The sequence below is a fragment of the Bubalus bubalis genome, chromosome 18 (assembly GCF_019923935.1).
Source record: "Bubalus bubalis isolate 160015118507 breed Murrah chromosome 18, NDDB_SH_1, whole genome shotgun sequence".
Lineage (NCBI taxonomy): Eukaryota > Metazoa > Chordata > Mammalia > Artiodactyla > Bovidae > Bubalus > Bubalus bubalis.
In genome coordinates this window covers 46,462,063-46,485,644 of record NC_059174.1, presented here as the reverse complement: position 1 = coordinate 46,485,644, position 23,582 = coordinate 46,462,063, and the positions used below count along the sequence as shown (strand labels likewise).

At 39.3% G+C, this 23,582-nt stretch overlaps 1 protein-coding gene across 11 annotated transcripts in view; it reads left to right on the top strand.

Moving 5' to 3' along the window:
- ZNF565 (zinc finger protein 565) overlaps nucleotides 1-12,378 on the top strand; it is a 28,295-nt gene extending 15,917 nt beyond the window's left edge. For 10 of the 11 annotated variants that reach the window (XM_044931275.1, XM_044931272.1, XM_044931274.1 and 7 more), the window contains 3 exons: nucleotides 3,759-3,885; nucleotides 4,748-4,843; nucleotides 10,801-12,378. In XM_044931275.1, coding sequence (XP_044787210.1) covers nucleotides 3,759-3,885; nucleotides 4,748-4,843; nucleotides 10,801-12,047 — 1,470 coding nt within the window. In that variant the 3' untranslated portion in view covers nucleotides 12,048-12,378. Of the gene's footprint in view, nucleotides 1-3,758; nucleotides 3,886-4,747; nucleotides 4,844-10,243; nucleotides 10,702-10,800 lie in introns of those variants that run through there. The other variant, XM_045163250.1, reaches the window with a different exon arrangement.
- The last annotated feature ends 11,204 nt before the right edge of the window (nucleotides 12,379-23,582 follow it).

The window sequence follows — 23,582 nt, the reverse complement described above, 5'->3', positions numbered from 1 at the left end:
CCTGCAGCATTTTGGATCTTCCTGGATCAGTGACTGAACTGGTGTCCCCTGCATTGCGAGGTGGACTCTTAACCACTGGACCACCAGGGAAGGCCTGCCTTGCCAGTGTTAATGACTGTTTAATTTTGTGTTTGTTGGTACTTTGATTCTTATTTTTTTTCACTTTGATTCTTATAATAATTTTGCCATACATGGATTCATGCATGCGTGTGTGCTGAGTCACTTCAGTTGTGTCTGACTCTTTGCGACCCTATGGACTGTAGCCTGCCAGACTTCTCTGTCCATGATATTCTTCAAGCAAGAGTACCAGAGTGGGTTGCCATGCCCTCCTCCAGCGGATCTTCCCAACTCAGGGGTCAAATCTGCATCTCTTATGTCTCCTGCATTGGCAGACGGGTTCTTTACTACTGGTGCCACCTGGGAAACCCACATGGATGCCTACTAAACAATTTACTTTTGAGTTTTTACTTTTTACTTTTAGAGTTTGCCATTTTTAAATTTGATGTACACTTATCATACTCTATTTTTTACCAGATTGTTTTACTCAGCACAGTGTATTTTCAACTCTTTCATGTTAAATTGTGTAGCGTTAGGTCAGCAGTTCTTAAAGTGGTCCAGGAAGACTTTGAGACCCTTTCAAGGAGGTCTAGGGGCCAAAATTACTTCAATAATAATACTAACACATTATTTCCTTTTTTCACTCACAACTCGAATGAGTGTACAGTGGAATTTCCCAGAAGCTATATGAAATGTGTTATCCTAACAGACTGGGGAATTCCCTGGTGGCCCAGTGGTTAGGATTCCAGGCTTTCACTACCGTGGCCCAGGTTCAGTCCCTGAGTGGGAAGCTAAGATCCTGCAAGCCATGTGGCGTGGCCAAAAAATAAAATAAAATTAAGTTGACCAACTGGTTGAATACAGAAGGCATGAAAATCTCTTTCATTCAGCCAGTCATTAAAGAGATTTGCAAAAATATAAAACAGTGCTACTAAATTCTTTATTCTGACAGTTATTTTTCATCAAATGCGTTATTTATATTAGCATGTAACAGGCTTATTATTAGTTATTTAAATAAATTGATAGTAATTTAAACATTTCTCTCTTTTAATTTCTAATGTGGTATATTTTAGTAGATTTAACCAGCGTTAACAAAAGCCTTCAGTAGCACTAACAGCTTTCTTTATTATACATGTATATAACTCACACACAATGAAAGTCATCCATACAGGTGTACTGCTCAGTGCTTTTTAGTGTATTTGCAGAGTTGTGCAGCTGCCAGCACAGCCATTTTAGAACACTTATATCACTACCAAAAAATAATAGTCCTGTTTGCATTAGCCATCACTCCCAAACTCCCTTCCTCTTCCCCTGACAACCACCAATTTACTTTCTGTCTCTATGAAATTGCCTATTCTGGACTTTTTGTATAAAGGGGTCATCCAATATTTGATCTTTTATGTGTGATTTTTCTTCTCAGTATGTTTTCAAACTTCTATCATATAGCATGTATTTGTATTTTGCTAATTTTTATAGCAAGCAATATTCCATGGATATTGTAGACCACATTTTGCTCATCAACTCATCAGTCTTTGGACATTTGATAGCTTCTACTTCTGGCTATCATGAATAATGCTGCTGTAAACATCAGGACATCCCGGTGTTTTTCGGTGGACGCTTTTCTCTGTACCTAGGACTGGAGCTGCTGGGCAGCGTGATGCCTCGCCCACGTTTTGAGGAGCTGGCACAACTGTTTTCCAAAGTGGCTACCCCATTTCACATCCCTACCAGCAATCCAAGAGGATTCTGTTCTCCACATCTTCACCGAAAAGTGTTTTTGGAAGTTTTTTTGTTTTGTTTTCTTCTGTGTTTCATAATAGCCATCCTAATGGATGTGAAGTACCATTTTATTGTGGTTCTGATTTGCATTTGCCCAATAATCAGTGATGTTGAGCATCTTTTCATATGCTTATTGGCCATTTGTATATCTTCTTGGGAGAAATCTCTTCAGATTCTTTGGCTAGTTTAAAATTAAGTTGTCTGTTTTATTATTGAGTTGTAAGAGTTCTTTATATATTCTGGATTCAAGTCTCTTATCTGATATACAAATTGCCAGTATTTTCTCTCAGTTTTGTGGGTTGGATTCTCACTTTCTTTATGAAATTATTTGCAGAACAAAAGTTTTTAATTTTGATGAAATTTATTTTATCTTCTTGTTCTTTTGTTCTTTTTGTTTATTTTTGGTGGTTGGTGCCATGCCTAAGAAACCATTGCTTGACCAAGGCTGTGAAGATGTACTCCTATGTTTTCTTCTAAAAGTTTTATGATTTTAGCTTTTACATTTATATCTACAATCTATTTTGAGTTAATTTGCATTTAGATACTCACTTATTCCAGCACTATTTGTTAACAGACTAATCTTTCCCCATTGAATTAACTTAATTGGTTTGATATGTGGTAGTCCTTAGGGAGCTGGTAGAAGATGCCTTTCTTCAAAGAGGCTTTATACCTAGGAGTGTCTCACCGACTCAGTGGACATGAGTTTGAGCAAACTCCAGGAGATGGTGAAGGACAGGGAAGCCTGGTCTGCTGCAGTCCATGGGGTCACAAAGAGTCAGACACGACTGAGAGACTGAACAACAACAAGAAGATGCCTTTCTTCAGAAAGGCTTTGTACCTAGGAGTGTCTCACATTGGGCAGACTTTAATTCTTCTATTTCCCCCAACTGCATGAATTTTAACCTCATTAAAAATGAGACAACCAGTCATTATGTGTCTCCTAATGAGATGCTACAGGAAGAACACAGTACAATCTCTGACATATTTATGACCCTTTAAAAATTATGGAAGTAGAGCAGCATATTAAACACTACCATGAAGATGTGATGAGCCAAATGCAGAATCTGGGAAATGCTACTGATTCAAATGTTTGTTTAATGAATAAATAGCAATAAAACTTTTTAAAGGGGCTGTTAGAGACTTGAGAGATACAGGAAGTCTGTAAACTAGTTTCAAGGGGTGGATTTTGTTTGAATCCTGATTTCAACAAACCAACTGTCAAAAATCATTTCTGGAAAAAAAAATATATCTTCTGAGAAAATTAAGGCAATTTGAAACTTGACTTGATCTAGTTATTAGGAAACTGTTGTTAATTTTATTCTATGTGATAGTGATATTCTGGTTATTCCCTGGTGGGCCAGTGGTTAAGAATCTGCCTTGCAATGTGAGGGATACCAGTTCAATCCCTGGTCTGGGACGATCCCATATGCCATGAAGCAGCTAAGCCCGTGTACCACAACTACTAAACCAGTGCTCTAGAGCCTGCGTGCTGCAACTACTGAAGCCCACATGCCCTAGAGCCCATGCTCTGCTACAAGAGAAGCCACCACAATGAGAAGCCCACGCACCACGATGAAGAGTATCTCCCACCCACCGTAACTAGAGAAAGCCCATGGTCAGCAACGAAGACCCAGCACACCCAAAAAATATATAAATAAATCTTAAAAAAAATTTTTAAGTCTAATCTGTTAGATACTAAAGTATTTGTGAGTGAAATACTATAATTTTGTATGTGGGATTCACCTCAGAAAACACCAAGGGTAAAAAATGGAAATATGTAAGGTCCTCGTAAATGACTGAAGCAGAGTAATGGATGCATGGGGGCCATTATACTATATACTTCAGTGGATTTTGAAAAATTTTGTAATTTAAAAAATAAAAGTCATTTCATTTACTGGTAGTGCCTGGGTTTATTGTTTCAGGGATTGGTGACATTTAGGGATGTGGCTGTAGAGTTCTCTCAGGAAGAATGGAAGTGCCTGGAACCTGCCCAGAGGGACCTGTACAGGGAGGTGACTTTGGAAAACTTTGGCAACTTGGTCTCACTAGGTAAGGACATTGTATAATACAGGAGCAGCCAGGAAAGACAGCTGCCAGGGACTACAGCAGCGGGAGGCTGTTATCCACTCTGGCTGGAGGGGGTCAAGGGAGGAAAGACTGCCACTGGAAAATGGTGAGAGCACAAGCCGTGGAGAAGGGCTGGCTAGCAGCAGGTGTAGCTGTATCCAGAACTCCTGGGTCAAAGGAAGAGGGGAGAGGAAAAAGAAATATCCTGGACTGTCTCTTCCTGCCCACTGATGCTTTCCACCTACCAAACCCAGTGAGAAATAATAAGATCAGGGTAATACAGTCCTTATGTCCCAGGTGGATCAGTGGTAAAGAATGCAGGAGACATGGGTTTGATCCCTGGGTTGGGAACATCCCCTGGAAGAAGAAATGGCAACCCACTCCAGTATTCTTTCATGGAAAATTCCATGGACAGAGGGGCCTGAAGGGCCACAGTCCATGCGATTGCCAAGAGTCAGACATGACTGAGCGACTGAGCACTCACACAAGCACACACATGCAATACAGGTAAACTAGGGCACAGCTGGGCATAGAGCAGGGCCAGGAAGAGTGAGGACTGGGGAGAAGGAGAAAACAAATGGAGAATGCAGTTTCTGGTTTCTTCATGGTGAATTTCTAGGAAGACTTACAAGTGGCTGGCTAAGTTCCTGCTCTGTCTCCAAAGGAATTGTTTAGTGCTTCATCGAAGTGCAAATGGATAGTGCCTTGGCACCTCCACCTTCCTAACCTGCGGACAGCCTTCACACCTCCCTTTATGTAACCGCCTCCCTTCCTCAGCGACCAGGGGACTGGGTTGGAGTTTGGGAACAGCATGATCATGTCCCATTTCTTTTCCTATAAACAGGACTTTCCATTTCTAAGCCCGATGTTGTCTCCTTACTGGAGCAAGGGAAGGAACCCTGGATGGTTGTGAATGATATGACAAGACCATGGTGCCCAGGTGAGTGAGGGCTGATCCAGTGGTGGGAAGTCACTGGCAATGACAGCCCTGCAGGAGTGTTAACTCATCACAGTAACTTGAGTTATTGTTAGGAAACTCCCTCAAAACACTGCTAAGGAAGAAAAGCCTGAGACATGAGGCCATAAAGAACAGAGCATCTGCTTCCAAGGGAACCTCACCCTTATCCCCATTAACTCCTTCTTGTCCTTTCTTCTCTCATGTTTCATCTCATTTCAAAAAGGAATGTGCCCCTCTTTCTTCTCCAGGGGCACCTGTTTCACCTGTTCTTAGCATTTTTTCTGCAAATGTCTTCATTCCTTAAAAAATACTTATTTTCTTAAAACAGCTTCTCGCTTTACCTAATTTAGCAATCCATTTATTCTCTTACCTTTTGAGAGGTTAGGATGTAGAGTGACTGAGGGAATACTCTAGAATCAGATTTTGTGAGTTCACATCCTGGCTCAGTCACTTACTAGATCTATGAATTTAGGTCAGTTACTTCAATTCTCTGTGCTTCAGTTTTCTCCTCTGCAAATATGATTAAAAATAGTGCCTTCCTCATGTAGTTATTGTGGCTTCTTTATGAGTTAGTATGTAAAAATGCCCAGAACAATGCCAGGCCATAACAATCACTAAATAAATGTTATCAAGTATTTGTAACTGGCACTTGCTCGATAGAGTTGAAGCCTTTGAATACTTGGTTATCGGTTACAACCTCCTGACTTCTTTGTATTGTTGTCATCTGTTTCCCTCTGGGAGCATGTTTTTCTCTATTTGAACAACACCCTTAACATTTCTTTTTGTGTAGGTCTGCTGTTGACAAATTCTCTCAGTTTCTGACCACATGAAAATGTCATTATTCTACCTTCTTTCTTGTAGGATATTTTCACTGAGTATGGAATTCTGTGTTGGCAAGAGTTTTTTTCTCAGCCCAAAGAACTCATTCCACTGCCTTTTTTCTTCCAGTGTTGTCAATAAGTCAAGTTGTTCCAGTTTGGGGAAATATTCCATGTGTATTTAAACTAGTGTTCTTTGGATGGTGCATTCACCTCTTTAAGCCTTTTTATTATATGGTTTAGAGTCTGTATGTCCTTTTAACATTCTCTGTACTTGTACTGTCAAATTCGGAGAGCTGTTAATTGTATTATATATTTTGCTACTATATACAACATTTTTATTAATATAAAGGTGAAATATAGATCCTTGTTGCAAATTGTATTTGCAGTACAGTCCATCCTTCATTTTGCCACTTAGTGCTTTTATTCTTGAATTCTAGTTTTTCTGACATTAATATAAAGTACCCTGTTTTTGTTAGTTTAAAAAATTATTTGTGTCTTTGCTTATCCTTTTTAAAAATTGCCATTTTAAGCATGTCACTATAATCAGAATTAGTTTCCTTTTTAAATCAATTTTAATAGAATTTATCTTTTTAAAATTTTATTTCAAAAACTGGTATTCGACATAATTATTAGAAAAAATGTGTGATCAGATATAATCAAGGGAAAGTGAAAGTGAAAGAAAGTGAAGTCGCTCAGTAGTGTCCAACTCTTTGCGACCCCATGGACTGTAGCCTACCAGGCTCCTCCCTCCATGGGATTCTCCAGGAAAGAGTACTGGAGTGGGTTGCCATTTCCTTCTCCAAAATTTTAATAGAATTTAATCCATTCTCATTTGTGATCATTCATATGTCTGTTCTTATTCCTGTTGTCTTATTTTATATTTTCTGTTCCTCATTCTTTTTATTTGTTTCCCTCACATTTTATTGCCTTTCAAGCAATTTAGAGGTACAATAATCTTTAACTTGACTTTTAAGAAATGTGCTTAAACCTGCATTTCTCTTCCCACCTAAAGACTGAAATAGGATTTTTTTCCATTTAGTAAAAATTTTGTTTTTAAATATTTATTTGTTTATTTAACTATTTGGCTGCACAGGATCTTTAATTGGCAGTACAGGAGCTCTTAACTGCAGCATGTGAGATCTAACCCAGGGATTGAACCAGGCCCCCTGCACTGGGAGCTCAGAGTCCTAGCCACTGGACCATCAGGGAAGTCCTTCTTTCTGGTAAAGTTTTTTTCCGACATATTTTTATTTTGAAATCATTTTAGTTTAGACTTGTAGAAAATTTGCAAAATTATTACAAGGAATTCCCAAATACCCTCCACTCAGCTTCCCAGGGTTAAAATTTTATATAATCATAGTATAGTTATCAAAACCAGGAAATTAACATCAGTATAGTACTATTAACTGATCTACAGATCTTATTAGAATTTCATCAGTTTTTCCCCTGATGTCCTTCTTCTATACCAGGATCCAGTCTGGGATCCCACATTGCATTTAATTGTTGTGTCTCCTTAGCATCCTCCACTCTGTGACAATTCCTGTCTTTCATGAGCTTGATCCTTTTGATGAGTTCTCTTTTGGAGAATGTCTCTCACTTGTGTTTGTCTTGATATTTTCTACAATTAGATTGAAGTTATGCATCTTTGGCAGGAATACCACAGAAGTGATACTGTGTCCTTCTCTGTGCATCATATCAGGGATTGCAACCCCCAATATGATGTTAATATTACTGGTAGTGTTAACTTGATCAACTTGGTTAAGGTTTCTTCCATATTTCTTTCCTGTAAGGTTACTACTTTTCCAACTGTAATTGGTAATTATCTTGGAGGGAGATACTTCACAGCTACATAGATATGCTATTTCTCCTCACTTTGCCCACTATAATTTTAGTATCCATCTTATCTATAACAGTTAATACAGTAGTGTTGCTGTGTGTTGATTATGTGTCCCTTATTGCCCCTGCATTTATTAATTGGAATTCTTCTGTACGGAAGGGCTTTCCCTACCCCCTTTCCCATTCATCTGCTTATTCAGAGATTTACTTCTATCAGTATAGGCTATTTATTTATTTATGTATCCTATGAGTTGTAGTTCAAAAATACCATTTTTTTGTTGTTGTTCAAATTGCTCATTGGGAAAGCTTTGGCCATTTGGGAACATCTTCAGGTTGACTCCTATGTTCTTTTGGCATTCCCTCTTCCTGTTTTTGACTACTTCCTTATTTTCTGGAGCTTACAACATACTCTGGGTTTATCCTGTATTTTTCTTGCCTCACTCCTGAAATCAGCCAGTCCTCAAAGGAGACCTCGTTTCTTTGATTGGATGGTATGAAATAGTATCTTTGAAATTCTTTATCTGAGCAAAGTAAGACCTTAAGACCTTTACCATCTTTTACTCTACTATGACCTAGACCAGGGGTTGGCATACTACAATCTATGGGTCATGTCCAGCTTGTGGCCAGTTTTTTGTACCATCCACAAGCTAACAATGGCTTATACATTTCATAAGAGTTTAAAATTATATATATGTGACATATACTTTATGTAGTCCATAAAACCTAAAAAAAAATTTACTATGTAGGCCTTTACAGAAAAAGTTTGCCACCTCTGCTTGGATTCACCCCACTCTAATCTTGTTTTAGTGATCTGAAATTCTTGCTTCATACTGTCATTTTTATAATTTATAAATGTATAGTTTGCATTATTCTTAACAGTAATGATATAAATCAGTCATCTGCACACTATGAACTATGGGCCAAATCTGTCCTGCTACCTGTCTTTATATAGCTTATGAGCCTGTTGAATTCTGTAAATGCCTTTTAAGAGAGGCATATACATAATTAAAATCATATGCTTATGGATTTATATCAATATTTGACAGAACTATCTATATGAAACATTTTCGAAAGTGAAATACATAAAATCTGATTACAGATCAGCACTAACAGATAAATATTTACCATCAATTCTGATGCTGGAGAACACTAACCTTGAATTCCAGTTAAGTGAAATGTTACCTTCTGCAGAAAAGAATTCTATGCTTCTCATTCTTTGACCTGTATTACAAAAAAAAAAAAATTATTATGCTTTGAATTTCATCAATAAAAAATGTGTAGCAATTTGTTTTCTCTTTTATTATGTAAGTGCCTACATAACATCCTCATTTTTGTCTCTTGAACCACAAAGCCTAAAATAATTATCATCTGGCCTTATAAAGAAAATCCAACCCCTGATTCAGAGATGCAGTTGAAAGTCCATGTTTGAGGACAAAAGTATATATAATCAAAACTATATTTGCCATGCACTTAAATTAGCCTTAAATTACCAAGACATCTGTACTTCAAAGCTCAGAAACCAAGAACCAGATTTCTGGTTTTCTTTGTACTTGGCTCTATCTTACATTTCCCTGGAAGACTGGACTCCAGAGTTAAGACTGAATAGTCATGATACATTGAGTTACTCAGTGTTTTCTTTCTGTGTGTATTAGTTTCCTACCCTTGTATAACACATTACCACAAACTTGGTGGTTTAAAACAACACATGTATTTTCTCACAGTCCTAGAGATTAGAAATACAAAATATATCTCACTGGGGTAAATTCAGGGTGTCCAAAGGGCTTATTCCTTTATGTAGGCTCTAGGTAAAGATCGGTTTTCTTGCCCTTTTCCAGCTTCTAGAGGCCACCTGCATTTCTTGGATCATAGTCCCCTTCCATCTTCTTCTTTTTTTTTTTTAATGGCTACACCACACAGCTTGCAGGATTGACCAGGAAAACCCACACCCTGGGCAGTGAAAGTGCTGAGAGCTTTTGAAAGTGTGTTTTAATCTGAGACCTGAAGAGCAAATCAGCCATGTAAAGGGTCCAGGACAGGATTCCTGATAGAGATCTAAGATGGAAAAGACCTAAATTTATTCTAGATGCTCAAAGGAGGGCTGTGGTTTGTTACTTATGGAGGAAAGGGGAGAGTACTCAATTTGAAGATGCATTATCTTTGGTGGAGACAGAGCAACAGAATGACTACAAGGACAAGCAGGGACCTGCTTTGCCAAAAACCTGTGAACCATGGCATTGAATTTGAAATCTATTCTAAGTGCAGTGGGGAGGCTATGAAAAAGTTTAAGCAGAGATTTTCATTTGATTGGCACTAGCATCACATGGTAGAAAGTGTTAAAAATATAGATGCCTTATTTGTATGAAATGCCCTGAAAAGGCAAATCCATAGAGAGAGAATTAGTGTTGCTCTGCCATTAGTGATTGCCAGGGGCTGGAGGGACTGGAGAATGGGGAGTGGCTGCTTAATAGGCACAGGGTTTCTTTCTTTCTTTTTATTGAAATACCATTGATTTACATGTTTTGTTAGTTTCTGCTGTACAATAAAGTGATTGTTATATATATATCTGTGTGTATGTATATGTATATTCTTTTTCATATTTTTTTCCATTATGGTTTATTATAGGAAATTGAATATAGTGCTATACAGTAGGACCTTGTTCTTTATCCATCTTATATATAATAGTTTGCGTCTGCTAGTCCCAAACTCCCAACCCAACCCTCCCCCGCTCCCCCTTCCACAAGTCTGTTCTCTGTGTCTGTGAGTCTGTGGCACAGTGTTTTTATTTGGAGTGATCAGAATGTTCTGGAGCTAGGTAGTAACAGTGAATGCATGACTCTGGAAATGTACTCTAAACCACTGAATTGTACACTTTAAAATGATTAAATGAGAAATTTCACGTTATGTGAATCTTAACTTTGTATTTCGAGAAGTATGTACACACATGTCTTGTGCCTACACCTAAAGGTTTTGGTTCAGTGTGGGGTGGTTCTTGAAGAACATTTCTTTTGTTACAAGGCTTTCTGGACGATTCTGTCCTCTGGCAGAACTAAGAACCACTGGTTTAACTTGTTTTCTTATTCCTTTCTGGCACCATGTGAGGTCTCATCATATCTTTGCCTTCATGTGCTTTGTAGACATCGCACAGCAATATTTGAGGCTTACACAAGCAGTTCACCAATTATGGTGATTATTTTCATTCTTGTCTCTCTAATCTACTGAAGAATTTTTAAATTTCTCTTAGAGGGAAAGAACAAGTTGTATTTACTTGTTTTCATTTTGCAGACTTGGAGTCAAGGTGTAAGACATTTCTGCAGAAAGATACCTTTGAAGTCATGTCATTCAATTGGGAGCTAATGGAAAGCCTTCAGTGCTATGGTGAAGACTGGGCATACAAAGGCCAGTTCGAAAAACAACAAGTAAATCATGAGTGCTGTTTTAAGCAAGTGACCTATGGAAACATGCCCACTTTTGAGTGTGGGCATACATCACTCACCTTACATCCCAGCAGTGAGACTGGTGAGAAGTCGATTGAATGTAATGAATGTGGGAAAGCATTCAGCCGTGGCTCACACCTTATTCAACATCAGAAAACTCATACTGGTGAAAAGCCCTTTGAATGTAAGGAATGTGGGAAGGCCTTCAGTCGTACCTCACACCTTGTTCAACATCAGAGAATTCATACAGGTGAGAAACCTTATGACTGCAAGGAGTGTGGGAAGGCCTTTGGTCGAACTTCAGAACTCATTCTCCATCAGAGACTTCATACAGGTGTCAAACCTTACGAATGTAAAGAATGTGGAAAGGCCTTTCGACAGCATTCACAACTTATTCTGCATCATAGGACTCATACAGGTGAGAAACCCTACGTCTGTAAAGACTGTGGCAAGGCTTTTATTCGTGGCTCACAACTTACTGTTCATCGGCGAATTCATACAGGTGCTAGACCCTATCAGTGTAAAGAATGTGGGAAGGCCTTTAGACAGCATTCACAACTTACTGTACATCAGAGAATTCATACCGGGGAGAAACCCTATGAATGTAAGGAATGTGGCAAGGGCTTTATTCATAGCTCAGAAGTTACTCGACATCAAAGAATTCATTCTGGGGAGAAACCCTATGAATGTAAAGAATGTGGGAAGGCCTTTAGACAGCATGCACAGCTTACACGACATCAGAGAGTTCATACAGGTGACAGACCCTATGAGTGTAAGGACTGTGGAAAGGCCTTCAGTCGTAGTTCATACCTTATTCAACATCAAAGAATTCATACAGGTGACAAGCCCTATGAATGCAAGGAATGTGGGAAAGCCTTTATTCGTGTTTCACAACTGACTCATCACCAGCGAATTCATACTTGTGAGAAACCCTATCAATGTAGGGAATGTGGAATGGCCTTCATTCGTAGTTCACAACTTACTGAACATCAAAGAATTCATCCTGGTATCAAACCTTATGAATGTAGAGAATGTGGGCAGGCCTTTATTCTTGGCTCACAGCTCATCGAACACTACAGAATTCACACTGGCTAGAAAGCCTTGGTGTTAGGGACGTAGGGAAGCCTTTATGTGGAATTCATGCCTCGCTCAGTAGTAAATAATGCATAATGTAATGTAATTATTGTCAGAGAACCTTCATTTGTCACTTCTATTATGGAACATCAGGTAACTCATACCACAAGAAAATTCAATAAATGTGGGAATTCTTTTTGCCTCATACTCACTGTTTACTAAGGGAATCAGGGAGCTTATACTGAAAAACATTTAATATGAATATAGAAAAGCCTCATATTACCACTTAAAATATATTAAACTATGAGAATTCCTAATAGAAAATGACCCTATTAAAGTATTTATGGCTGTGCCTTTTGCCATTTACCTTATTTAATTAACAATATCTCACTTCCACCAATTGCTGACTATACAACATTGCACAAATTATGCAGTGTCTGAGTTCCTCAGTTTGTTTATTTTTAAGCAGTGATAATTATGTGTATCTAAATAGAGTTTTTGTGAGGACTGTCAGAAATTTTACATAAGCCCATGCTCAATAAATATTGTCATTAATTAATAACAGTATTACTGTTAAGGACATAAGTCCTAGGGTGGCTCAGATGGTAAAGAATCTGTCTGCAATGCCAGAGACCCAGGTTCAATCCCTGGATCAGGAAGATCCCCTGGAGAAGGGAATGGCAACCCACTCCAGTATTCTTTCCTGGAGAACCCCATGGACAGAGGAGCCTGGTGGGCTACAGTCCATGGGGTCTCAAAGAGTCGGACACGACTGAGCGACTAAGCATACATACATATTACTATTAAGGTGTTAGGAGTACATGTAAGAGGTGGGCCTTATGAATATATCAAATGTGAAAAAACCTTCAAAACCACCTCTTCTGAAAAACAGTAGCAAAGTAATTATCATGAGAAGATGTTCATTTAAAGGGTTGTAAAATTTGAAGATTAGAAATGGAACAGAAGAATAGTCAAAGAAATTTGCCCAACTAAGGAATCTAAAACCACCTCCAAGTATAACTTCAAGAGAATCAAAACTAAAACTACAAACTAGAAGTGAATGACAGTGAATTCTGCATATCAAAACCAGTGCATGGGACTTCCTTGGTGATCCAGTGGTTAAGAGCCTGTACTTGCACTGCAGGAGGCACGGGATTGATCCTGCATGACGCCTGATATGGTCAATAAATAAACAAACAGTTCAGTGTAACCAAAGCTGTAGTCCTATCAGAACCCAAGGTATAAAGGTAGATTAAAGAATTCAAGTAAATCTCCAGCATCTACTCCTTGCCAATCACACTAAACACATTAAGTGAGTGGTCAACTAAAAGGGGAAATTATCACATCAACCCAAGTTAACAGTAAGAATGATTATTAAAAATAAAAGAAAAAGCCAATAAAATCAGAAACAATAGTAGACCTAAACTGAAAGTTAACAATAGACCTTCCCTGGTGGTCCAGTGGTAAAGAATCCACCTTTCGGTGTAGGGAACATGGGTTTGATCCCTGATCCAGGAAGATTCTACATACCCCAGGGCAGCTAAGCCAGTGTGCCACAACTACTGAGCAGCCCATGCACGCAACTAGAGAAAGCCCATGTGCAACAATGAAGACCCAGCCCAGCCAAAAATTAAAAAATACATAAAATTGTTTAAAAACAAATTTAGTAGACAATTGAGATGTAGGGGAAAAAAGACATTTAGCAGTATGAATGAGGAGGAGATATTTTTTAAAAATAGCTACGATGCATGACTATTTAGAAATCTAGAAAGAATGGATTTTTGTAAAAATATCAAAATTGATTTAAGAAAATATGGGATTTCTGAACAATCGGTGATTGTGAAAGAACATAAAAAGTCATCCAAGCTCTGTCTCTTTAGAGAAAACAGTTTAACCTACAAAACCTTAAAGAACAAATAATCCCTGAGAGAAGCTTGCCAATTCATCATCAAGGCTAAATAAAATTATGATTAAAGAAACTGAACAAGGATAGCTCCTGAAGAACAAACTGTAGATAATTATCATTTGTGAAGATAAATAGAATTCCAGTTAATTTAATCCAGTTTATCAGATTTCCAGTTAATTTAATCCAGTTTATCAGAATTAATTTTAGATGGAATGTCTGGAATTGTACCCATTTCTGGATTAAATATTCAGTTCAGTTCAGTTCAGTTGCTCAGTCGTGTCTGACTCTTTGCGACCCCATGAATCACAGCACGCCAGGCCTCCCTGTCCATCACCAACTCCCGGAGTCCACCCAAACCCATGTCCATTGAGTTGGTGATACCATCCAACCATCTCATCCTCTGTCGTCCCCTTCTCCTCCTGCCCTCAATCTTTCCCAGCATCAGGGTCTTTTCAAATGAGTCAGCTCTTCGCATCAGGTGGCCAAAATATTGGAGTTTCAGCTTCAACATCAATCCTTCCAGTGAACACCCAGGACTGATCTCCTTTAGGATGGGCTGGTTGGATCTCCTTGCAATCCAAGGGACTCTCAAGAGTCTTCTCCAACACCACAATTCAAAAGCATCAATTCCTTGGCACTCAGCTTTCTTTAAATATTAGAATTTTGATATTGTAACTGCAGGATATAATGGTAATGGGGGAAAAGGCCTTGATCCAACTCCAGGGACATCCAGGTCAGGGCCTGTGAATGAATCTGAGAATCTTAGAACACATCCCCTCAGCTCTCGTGGTGGCCTGGGGCAGAATACCCATTGCACCCAGTGTCTGGGGCAGAATACCCATTGCACCCTGATGCCGTCCATCTTCTCAGTCATCCTGAGTGTTCATTCAAAATACCTGCATTTTCTGCATATACTACTGCCTACAAAGGGTTTAGAAAGCAGTGTGCTGCATGTCATTTTTCTTTAAGTGGCTTAATGATTAGGATGTACAGTTGGAAGGGCTCAAAGCTATGACATTAAAAATTATCTCTCATGGGACTTCCCTGGTGGGATGGGGCTTCCCTCATAGCCCAGTTGGTAAAGAATCCTCCTGCAATGCAGGAAACCCCCGTTCAATTCCTGGGTCAGGATGATCCGCTGGAAAAAGGATAGGCTACCCAGTCCAGTATTCTTGGGCTTTCCTTATGGCTCAGCTGGTAAAGAATCTGCCTGCAGTGAGGGAGACCTGGGTTCGATGGCTGGGAAGACCCCCTGGAGAAGGGAAAGGCTACCCAGTCCAGTATTCTGGCGTAGAGAATTCCATGGACTATACAGTCCATGGGGTCACAAATAGTCGGACATGACTAAGTGACTTTCAGTGGATAAGACTTTGTGCTTCCACTGCAGGGGGCACAGGTACCATCCTTGGTCAAGGAACTAAGACCCTGCTTGCCAAGCGACACAGCCACACAAAAGAAAAATAACTCTGAATAGTTTAAACGCAGGCACAGGATAAAAATTTTCAAGTTAAATTTTGTATTCACATCAGTGAATCTTCACACATTCTTCTCACCCTGTCGCCCTTCATGTAGCAATCACTGCTATCAAGTTCATGTATATACTTCCTGATTTCTCTGTTTGCTTAAGTGTAAACATACACATAGCACTCTTTATAAAAATGCTTTATATAAGTGGTAGCAAATTTCTGTACATATCTATGAATAGTTTTGCTTAGCCATATACCTTAAAGATTAGACCACATCGATCCATAGTGGCTTTATTCTTTTATAACAGCTGCATAGTATTCCATACGTGTTTCATACTTCTTTAACTTCATCAATTTAGTTTTTACTAACTTTTGCTCTTTCCAACAATCCAATAATATCCTTGCACATACATTATTTTATATATGTGTAATAGATCCTTAAGATGAATTTCTAAAAGTGGAAATGTTAGATCAAAATGTATATACTTTTTTAAAGCTTTCTATCCTCACAGACTCTTACAATGTACCCAGTGCTCCCATGACCAACTTCAATAATTACCATTTTATGGCCAGGCTTGTTTTATCTGTATTTCCACCAACTCCTCCAACTCCATGTTGTTTTTGAAATAAAACCCAGATATATCATTTCAACTATAAAATTTTTAATATGTATCTCTAAAATATATTACAATTTTACAAAAGATTTTCACACCTTAAAAAAATTGAGAGTACTGCCTTAATGCTATTACATATCTGATAGGCAGTGTTCCTTTTTGATTGTCTCATGAATGTCAGTTTTTTAAAAGTTAATCAGGATCCAAATAATGTCCAAAAATTGCAGTTGATATGTTTTTTAAGCCTCAGTCTATGTATTCTCCTTTATCCTTGTTTTTGCCTCCAGCAATTTAATTTTTGAAAAAACTATTTTGTTTGCCTTACAGTTTTTTAAACCTTGGTTTTTGCTGGCAGATCCCAGTGGTCAGTTTAACGTGCTCCTCTATCCTTGGTTATTTCCTATGAGTTGGTACTTGATATCAAGGATACATTGAGGTTCAATTTTTGTTGTTAAGATTTCTTATAAGTGGTTAATATTGAGAGGCATAATAGATGTCTTTTTATGATGTAGCAGCCATTGATGTTCAATTGGTAAATCTGTTAATAGGGACTACAAAATGATATATTATTTCTTTTTCCTTTTTTAGCTAGAATACTTTGATAAAGAAAAACGTCCCCTAAACTGCTGTTTGGTTACCCATGTAAAGAAAGGCAAGTTTCCAAAATAATGAGCTGGTTCTCTAGCCTACTGCCATGGTAACCAGTGAGTTTAGGGTGGTGTGTATGTGAAACATACTCAGTACATTTAAATCTATGTAAGCTGTACTCTCATTGATGCTCAGATTGTTCCCTGTGTGGTTTGACACCGGAGTGTCAAAAAGGACACTGGTCTTTGATCACTGGCCTGGTGTCGACCACAGTAGGCTGTCCCGAGCTCGTCTTGTTCATTTCCCTAGTTCCCACCTTGACGTAGCCATTTTCTAAGGAGTCCTTTTTCTTTCCGCTATTTTGGTGCTTTCCAAAATGGTATTTAGAAACCACAGTCACTAGTTGTACGTCATTCTGCTGTTTGGACATTTTTTTATATAAATACACATTTTAGGCCATTTTGTACAAATCACTCAAGTGCCTTCAGGAAGATTATGCATCTATGCATCTGCCCACTTTACAAGAGATCCCAAAGCACCGCATGAATTCCTCTAACATTTATTGAATGTTCACCATTGGCTGAGTGAAAAATGGAAAAGTCACTTTTGTTTTCTCTTTCATTCCTTTGATTATGATGAATAGAGATGACCATTGTTCACATATTTGTTGACCACTGGTTTTGCTTTCAGCATGGTGCCTAAAATATAGTAGGTGCTCAATAAATATTCATTAATTGAATAAATTAATTGCATGTTCATATGCTTTATTCACTTAATATTGAGGTAGTCATATTTTTCTTACTTAAAAGAACTATTTTTGAGAGGAATAAATGTGTACAAAATTCCTAGTACAATGCCTGAAATTCACCAAGTGTTAGTTCCCTGCCTTGGTGTTTGTGTCCATTGTCATTTGTGCCTCTGATTTGGCTTATTTTTCTACTTTAAGATAAAGAAATTGAGGGACTTCCCTGGTGGTCCAGTGGCTAAGACTCCACACTCCCAGTGCACAGGGCCCAGTTCAATCCCTGGTCAGGGAACTAGATCCCACATGCTGCAACTAAGGGCTCACATGCTGCAACTAAGGGCTCACATGCTGCAACTAAGGGCTCACATGCTGCAACTAAGGGCTCACATGCTGCAACTAAGGGCTCACATGCTGCAACTAAGAGCTCACATGCTGCAACTAAGGGCTCTCATGCTGCAACTAAGAGCTCACATGCTGCAACTAAGGGCTCACATGCTGCAACTAAGGCCCAGTGCAGCCAAATAAATAAATAAAAATTTTATTAAAAGAAAGATAAGTTGAGAGACAAAGTAGTTTGCCCAAGGCCTCTGAAGTGGAAGATTCTAATTTCAAGGACAAGGGCAAGACAGGGTAGAGTTTCATGTGTACAGATTTGAGGGTATGACTGAAAAGGAAAAAGATCAGTGTTTTTTCAGATAATCTATAAATTTCAGTCTGAAAACATACTGGTGGCTCAGACGGTAACGAATCCACCTGCAATGCAGGAGATCTGGGTTTGATCCCTGGGTTGGGAAGATCCCTTGGAGAAGGGAACAGCTACCCACTCCAATATTATGGCCTGGAGAATTCCATGGACTGTATAGTCCATGGGGTTGCAAAGAGTTAGACACGACTGAGTGACCTTCACTTATAAATTACAGGCAGAAAAAATAAATAAATAAATAAATTACAGGCAGTTCATGGCCCTAACACAGAAAGTGGAAATGCTAGGAACAAAGGATGAAAGAACTTAATGAGATTTTTGTTTGTTTTATCCTTATAAAAAAGTAAAAATGCCCAAATAGAATACAGAGAATATAGGAAAATGGGAGGGAAAAACATTTACCTTAAACATAAATGTTACCATTTTTGCATACTTCCTTCTAGCTTTTAAGTTTTTAAAAATTCAAACTTTGTTTTTTCTATGGAACACTTCAAACATACGCAGAAGTAGAAAGTATAGTAGAATGAGCCCTCATAGTCTCATTACCCTGCTATATAAACCATCAGCCCAGGGACTTCCCTGGTAGCCCAGTGGTTAAAAGACTTTGCCTTCCAATGCAGGGGGTACAGATTTGATCCCTGGTTGGAGAGCTGAGATCCCACATACCTTCCGGCCAAATAGAAGCAATATGGTAACAAATTCAATAACTTTTAAAAATAGTCCACATCAAAAAAAATCTGAAAAACCGTCAGCCCGTGGCCAGTGTTCTTTGTCTGTACTCACATCTACTTCCTGTTTCATTGGATTTTTTTGAAAGCTGATCTCACATCTGAAAATATTTCAGTAATTATCTCTTAAAGAGACTTTTAAAAAACATAAGAGACTTTTTAAAAATTCTAAAAAATTAGAATTTCTAATCCTGAGCCACTAGTAGAAAACAGTAAAATTTTCTACCAAATCCATTTTAGCTGATTCTCACTGTGATTGCAGAGAAAGTTGTTTCATATGCATAGGAGAATTAGGAATTTAGGAAAAGACTTTCCTAGAAACGACATTCTCTCCCAGATTCTCTCTTCTCTTTTCAAAAAGAAAAATTTCACAGGTGTGATTGTGAAATGTGAAGGGTTTTTTAATGTTTGTATTAAAAATAACTGACATGGTACAAGTCTTAACCATAATTCTAAATCTTTGATGTATTTAGAATTGCATTTGCTACTCTGTTCCAGGAGGCAGTCAGATACCTGCTGAATGACTGAGTTAATAATAAAGTATGCAAGTAATAGAATATTTTTATGGTGAGGAGAGATGTAGGTGGGGAAGTTCCCTTTACAAAAAAAAAAAATTTTTAAGATAAATATAGATGTGAAATTCCTCACTTAGAAGTCACCATGCCTTAAACCTTGGCTGAAGAATTTCACGAGTAATTCCAAAGAATTAACTTTTTTTTTTTTTTGGCTGTGCTGTGTGGCTTGCAGGATCTTAGTTCCCTGACCAGGGATCCAACCCAGGTCCCAGTAAAAGCACCAAGTTTTAACCACTGGACCACTAAGGAATTCCCAAGAATTCACATATTTTAATTTTGGAAATAAAGTTTGATATTTCATCTTTGTTAGATTCATAAGCAACATTAATGATGGACCAGGTTGCTTTACTACTCCAGCTAGGAATCGCTCCGGCATCTCAAGTGTAATATCTAAAGCCAGGTTTACATTTCCACCACCCCCACCTTACAGCTCCAAAATCCTCTTTTCCTTCCACATTTCTAACGTAACTTCTAACAATGTCCCAGTTGGCCTGGTCTCCCAAGCCATAAATAGACTATTGACTATGAGTTCTGATACCTTATCTTCCACATTTGAAATATTAGCTTTAGGATCAGGTCTGGACTCTAACACTAGATAGATATGATAACCTAGCTTCTCTAAGCATCTGTTTGGGGCTTATCATAGTACCTCATGGAGTTATCATGAAAACTTCAATGTGAAAACCTAGCAGAGTTTCCAGCACAACAATAAAATCAGAAAGGAAAGTCTGATGTTACATAACAATTCAAAGTTACTTTAATAATTGCAGGCATACCTAAGTTGACCCATTCCTAGTCATACAAATAAGCTCCTCTAATTCAGTAAATGGCCCCCCATTGCCCACCCTGATACCCAGGGACCCTCCTTGGCCTGCCTCTCCCTGGTTATTTTGAAATCTCTTTTGCTTCTACCACTGGGGCATTTCTGGAACACACACACCCCTTTGGTGAGTACCATGAAGAGGTATTTTAGGGTGATAAGCCCTGCAGCCAGAATTCCTGAGTTCAAATCCAAGTACTGCTCCTTTACTTGCCAAGTGGCCTTGAACTAGCTTCATAATTTGTGTCTAGGTAGTAATTCTCATGTGAGGATACAAATAATATATGCTTAGAGCATGTCTGGAACATAGTAAAGGTTGAGTACATTTATTTTAATTCAGTTCAACTCTATTCATTGAGCACCTACTATATGCCAGGCACTATTCTAGGCCCTGGAGATACAGCAGTGAACAACAGAGACAAAAGCCCTTCCTTCCTGCAGGTTGTATTCCACACAGGGGAAGAGAGACCAACATCATAAGTCAATTTTTGTTGGAAGGTGTTCTGCATTGAGGTGAAAAAAAAGGGCAGGGTAAGGAGATCAGGCTTGGGAGGGAGGTTGCAATACAGCGATTGCTAGTTATTGTCATCACCAAGTATTTAATAATTGTTCTATTATATATGTTAATACATATATGTGTCTTACTTATTAATTAATGAACTCATTACTGTTTATCATTTGTTGTTGTTGTTTAGCCGCTGAGTCCTGTCTGACTCTGCGACCCAATGGACTGTATATAGACCACTACGATCCTCTGTCCATGGAATTCTCCAGGCAGGAATACTGGAGTGGGTTGCTATTTCCTTCTCTGGGTGATCTTCCTGACCCAGAGATTGAACCCACAATCTCCTGCTTTGCAGGCAGTTTCTTTACCACTGAGCCACCTGGGAAACCCTTATTTATAGTTGTGCTGTGCTAGGTCACTTCAGTCGTGTCTGACTCTTTGCGACACTCTGGACTGTAGCCCACCAGGTTCCTCTGTCCGTGGGATTCTCCAGGCAAAAATACTGGAGTGGGATGCTATGCCCGCCTCCAAGGGATATTCCTAGGATCAAACCTGTGTCTCTTTCCTTTCTGGCATTGGCAGGGGATTCTTTACCACTAGCACCACCTGGGAAGCCCTTATTTATAGTTATTAAGTGCTAATTATTAAGTAGGGGGATTCCCTGGTGGCTCAGATGGTAAAGCGTCTGCCCGTAATGCGGGAGACCCAGATTCGATCCCCGGGTCAGGAAGATACCCTGGAGAAGGAAATAGCAACCCACTTTGGTACTCTTGACTAGAAATTCCATGGATGGAAGAGCCTGGTGGGCTACAGTCCATCAGTGATAGTTGTTTATCATTGTTACAATTTTTATTATTGTCTTAAGTCAGCCCTCATCATCTCTTATCTTCCATCAGAAAGCTGTATCTAAAATCAAGTATAACTGTTCCATCAATAGTCTTCACTCACTTAAGGAATAGAGTAACCTAACTGAACCTTAGCTCTGCTTTGCTCACCAGCTCCAGCTCTTAGGCCTCCCTCTGGATCTACCTAAGTCACTTGCAGCTCATCCTCACAGCATATCATGATTTCCTGTGACATAATGACATGAGAAAGGGACAATGTCACTCTGGACCAAATCTGAAATGAGAGACAATAATGCTCTGCAACCACAAAAATGACATGGTTCATGGTACATGGTTCAGGGTCATGACTATTCTTCTAGCTTCTAATACCCAAGGGGACGTGGGGACTTTCCTGGTGGCCCAGTAGCTAAGGCTCCACACTCCCAGTGCAGGGGGCCTGGGTTCCATCCCTGGTCAGGGTTCCTGGACCCCACACACTGCAACTTAAGAGTTTGTATGCCACAACTGAATATCCTGCATGCTGCCATGAAGACCCGGCACAGGCAAATAAATAAATATTTATTTTAAAAAGCCTGACATGAAGGGGAAAGGTATCGGGAAAGACAGATTTTCTTGGGCAGCTTTCACCTTCATTAGATGCCCAGAGTCCTGATGCAGGAACTGGAAGGATGCTTCGGGCCTTGGCAAGCAAACACATCCCCCCTTGGGGAACATGGATGGCCTCTGAGAACAGAAACCTTGAAATCCAGAGGGCAGCCCCTGGCTCAGGCTCCCTCCTGGGGATGGTCAGGGTCTTGAGACACTTTAGCTGGGGAAGGGCAGAGAAGAGGCTCCCAGACTCACCTGACTGTGCCCCACCCTCCTTCAACCTGGGGGATCAGTCCTTACCCTCTGACCTGCATACACCTTTTCTGATACCCACACAGTCCAGCAGCTCTTTCTGCTTATACCCACACCAGCGGGGAAATCAGTCCCCTCTTCCTTTCTCACCCACGATGCCTGGGGATATAGTAACAGCCCTGTTTTGCAAATGAAGAAACAGACTTGGGGTGGTTAAAGCAAAGCAAGCAACAGAACCAGGATCTGAATTCATATTGGGCTTAGTAGCAAGCCCAATAAGATACCTCAGAGAGACAGTGAGGAAAAACTAGAATAGGGACTTCCCTGGTGGGTCCATTGGTTAAGACTCCACCCTTCCAATGCAGGGAGCGTGGGTTCCATCCCTGGTCGGGGAACCAAACTACGTTCCCTTGTGCTGCATGGTACAGCCAAAAATAAATAAATAAAAATTTAAAATAAAAATCCACAATGGGAAAAATAGGACAGTGGGAAATGGTGGGGGTTGGGGGGTGGGGCATAGGAAATGGGACAATGGGGAAAAAAAGAAACAACCAAAACTGAATTTATATCTAAGGAGTAAAAGTGAAAGTCGCTCAGCTGTGTCCTACTCTGTGACCCCATGGAGTATATCCTGCCAGGCTCATCTGTCCATGGAATTCTCCAGGCAAGAATGCTGGAGTGAGTAGTTGCTCCCTTCTCCAGGGGATCTTCCCCACTCAGGGATCAAACCCAGGTCTTCTCCAGCATTGCAGGCAGATTCTTTACCTAAGGAGCCATAGCCTAAACCAAAATCACAAAGATTTACTCCTATATTTTCTTCTCAGTTTCATAGTTTTAGCTCTTTGATCCATTTTGAGTTAGTTTTGGCATATGGTATGAGGAAGATCCCAACTTAATTCTTTTGCCTGTAGACACACCATTTTTTATTACTATCCTTTCCCCTACTGTATGCTCTTGGCACTGCACTTTACTCTTACTATCTATCATCTTATTTTTGACCACAAGGTTCAGAACTACCCCTGGTATGAGAAGGAAGGGAAGGAGGGAATGGTGACTACTAATATGCTTTTTGGAAATCTGCAGAAGTTTACCCTGTCAGTTAAAGTTCTGAGTTTAACTTCATACTGGCACTTCTGCTTAGTAAAATTCGAGAGAATTCTATCTACTGCTAGAAAAACAAATGTTCAACTGAGCTTCAGCTACCAACTTTCAATGCATTTT